We start from the raw sequence: 3,247 nt of genomic DNA on the forward strand, positions 1-3,247 counted from the left end.
TTAAACTATCCTAATGAAGCAAGCTTGGCAAGATCCAAAAGGGTATTCAATCGCATGATAATGTAATCAAACTTGCTATTTGTGAAGTGACTATATCTCATACTGTACCAAATGATGGAGAAGTGGTATCTTAAGGCTAAAACTTTAGATTCAAATGGCCTTGATTCAAGTCGTTAAAGGGGATTTAGAGCTTGATGTATACATTGCAAGATATACTCTAAGGTGACTAATCTCTCCATAGACAAGAGATTTGAGGAGAGTTCTTAAAGAAGCAAGAGATTGAAAGCTTTCACTCATTCCAAAACATAGTCAAGCTTATAGACCACGAAAGAGCCATAGCTACATTTTTTATAAGCCGATTGTACTCCTCCAACAAGTTGCATTATGGACGCCATAAGTCCAACAGCCTCTGCCATGAAACTGTAGTTTCTCAAAACCACCTCTATTATACATAGGTAATAGGCTTCCGCAGACACTTCCCTCAAAAGATGCAGATAACAAGCTTTTGCAGAGACCTTCAAAAGATGCAAGTAATAAAATTTTACAGATGTCCCTCGCACAAGGTGTGCAAATTTTTGTCGTATGCAAGTAATAAGCTTCTGCAAAAGCTTTCTCTCAAAAGGTGTGTACATGGAGTTGCAAAAAAATCAACAACAAAGAAGTCCTGCTTGCCTCAGAGATTCTATTGTGGACATGGAGTTGGAAAAAACAATGGAGTTAGAAAAAACGAAGAAGTCCTACCTGACTCAGAGATTCACAATAGAAGAAGGATTCTCGTTCACCGTAGCGTTTCCAGACTCCGAGCAGAAATCCTTGGATGACTAGCAAGTCCAGTGCACGACTGCAACAAGTAAGTTGTGAACCATGCGCCCTTCCTCTCTCTCTCTCTCTCTCTCTCTCTCTCTCTCATGTTCATGAAACACCACGGCAGCAGCTTCAACATGCGATCACGGATGCTCTTTCCTTGCCTTCCTTACATGTAGTAAAATATGGGCGGGTTCTGGGCTACGAGTTCTGCCTTTCGCATGTAATCATGGATGCTCTTTCCTTGCCTTCCTTACATGTAGTAAAATATGGGCGGGTTCTGGGCTACGAGTTCTGCCTTTCGCATGTGAAAGGTCACAATGGAGTTGAGATCTTTCATTTCGGAGTAAGTTAGAACTCTAATGTCACCTACGCTGGGGTAAACAAGGCCTACACTAATGTGGAGACGGCGGCATTGCTTGCTATTAGAGAGAGAGAGAGAGAGAGAGAGCTCTTGATTGCATTGATTGGCAGAGTAGAGCAGAGCAACACGGAGAGAGAGAGAGAGAGAGAGAGAGAGAGAGAGACACTGCGTTGATCGACACAGCAGAGCAGAGCAGCGGGGAGAGAGAGAGAGCGCTTAGGAGAAAGATAATCTATTTTTACTAGAAAGCCTAAAAAAGCCTAACAAATGTGTACACAATTTGATAGGCACCACGCCTATATCACTCTTGCAAGCAGGCAGTGCCAACAATGGTGATTAAAATGGTTGCCCCTTCTTCCTTTGGAGGAGAATGAAGTCTGCCAAGGAAATCTGCGAAGGTGCGGTTGGTGTTTGCTTGGTACGGTTGGTGGCTTGTCTGGCTCGACGCGACGGGTTATGCAGGGGTGGCAGATCTGCATCTTCTTGGTGGCATCGTTGATCCTCCCATTGAAGGTGCTAGGCTCTCCTCAAAAGCCAGGGGTGGATGTGTTGTCTTCGGCTTCGAGTTGGTGTTTTCGGCTGTTATTTTTTGTGATGCTGATGGAGCTCTCAGGCTCCCCCCTTATGCAGAATGGTGTGCGGATATTGGTCTGGTGGCCCGTCTCTGATGGGTGGTGGTCTTGGAAGTCTTTCCTTGTTGATTCCTTCGACGGCTCGGTGGACATGCAGGTGAAAGTGGCAGATTCCCCTGTTTGGTGGCATTCCCGTGCTAGTTCTTCTCGGCATTAGTAGACGTCTCAGGTGATGGAGTTTGACTATTGTTCTGCGGATTTATGTGTTGCCGATCGGGTGGCTCCCAATATCAGCCGATGTATGGTTAGCTATGTAATCTAATGTTTGTCCCTTGAGGGGGTGGTGCCATGGATTGTCATGAGCATGGCTTTGTAATTTTTTTTTGGCTTTAATACATTAAACACTCACAATTTTGTGAGTTCTGCAAAAAAAAAAAGCTTTATAACAATGTATGCAAGCAAGGGATTGTGTGTGTGTGTGTGTGTGTGTGTGTGTGTGTGAGAGAGAGAGAGAGAGAGAGAGAGGTCAACTTTTTTTTATAAAAAAAAAATTGCTCGCTATCATGTACTCAACCTTAAGACACTATAGAATTGAGTTGAGCAAAATTTTACAAAAGATTCAAGTCTGAAGTTCTTTATCAGTCAAATTGGGGTTTCTATCATGTCGTGCAATATATTCCATATTTCTTACTTGTACTATCATACAAGCAAACTTTATCTTTGCAAAAATTATCTTCTTCCTCACATCCCTTTAAAATTGTTTTAAAGGAGTTCAAAGTTATCCAAATGCATGTGTGCATACTATTTGTGCACACGGTGTCTCCCACATAGATGGAAAGAGATAGAGAGAGGAGCATTCCTTGAAGGATGGATGAGTGATTCTAATTGAGCTACCAAGTCAAGAATCCATATTGTGCTTGAAATAAAAAGCAATAGTGAACAATGGGCTGCATCTCTTAATTAGATACCATACATCCCTTTTTGGTACAGTCACTAACCTTTTTATTCAATACATTGTGACACATATAGAGATATATATAGATTAGCTTTAATCAAAATGCACATGGAAATATTATTTATTTAGGAGTTATAAACCAAAGTCAAACTTAAAGTACAAGGTTAGATGAAAGCACAATTATATTATTATTTAGGAACTTCATTCATACAGATGTGTGAGCCATGCAAGCCTATCACTAGCTCACATGCAAGCCCATCACTATACATATACATGTGTGTGTGTGTATACACACACACACACACACACACACACACACATATGTAATCACTCCATAATCAAGTCCATATGTATTCACTCCATCATCAAGTCCATCTGATAGTTTTTCGTTTAAGTTCATGCACAATGCTACAAGGGTACGAACATCACTGAATAATTTTTGTCTCATGCAAACCTTATACAAACTCAATGAGATCCGCAATGAGTCAGCTACTGGATCTCAATGATTCAAATGCTGCCTATTAAAGGAGTGCAAAGAAACAAAGAGAGAGA

General features: G+C 41.3%; 1 protein-coding gene across 1 annotated transcript; it reads right to left on the reverse strand.

Moving 5' to 3' along the window:
- Positions 1-293: 293 nt before the first annotated feature.
- On the reverse strand, positions 294-1,103 carry LOC147448388 (uncharacterized). Its single transcript, XM_086522363.1, has 3 exons — positions 978-1,103; positions 742-841; positions 294-515 (listed from the first exon to the last, which is right to left on the reverse strand). Exons 1-3 carry the CDS (start codon positions 1,025-1,027, stop codon positions 294-296), a joined length of 372 nt encoding a protein of 123 aa, XP_086378489.1. The 5' UTR covers positions 1,028-1,103.
- Positions 1,104-3,247: the final 2,144 nt, after the last annotated feature.

The sequence above is a fragment of the Adiantum capillus-veneris genome, chromosome 10, assembly GCF_014529385.1.
Source record: "Adiantum capillus-veneris isolate H3 chromosome 10, ASM1452938v2, whole genome shotgun sequence".
NCBI classification, from domain to species: domain Eukaryota; kingdom Viridiplantae; phylum Streptophyta; class Polypodiopsida; order Polypodiales; family Pteridaceae; genus Adiantum; species Adiantum capillus-veneris.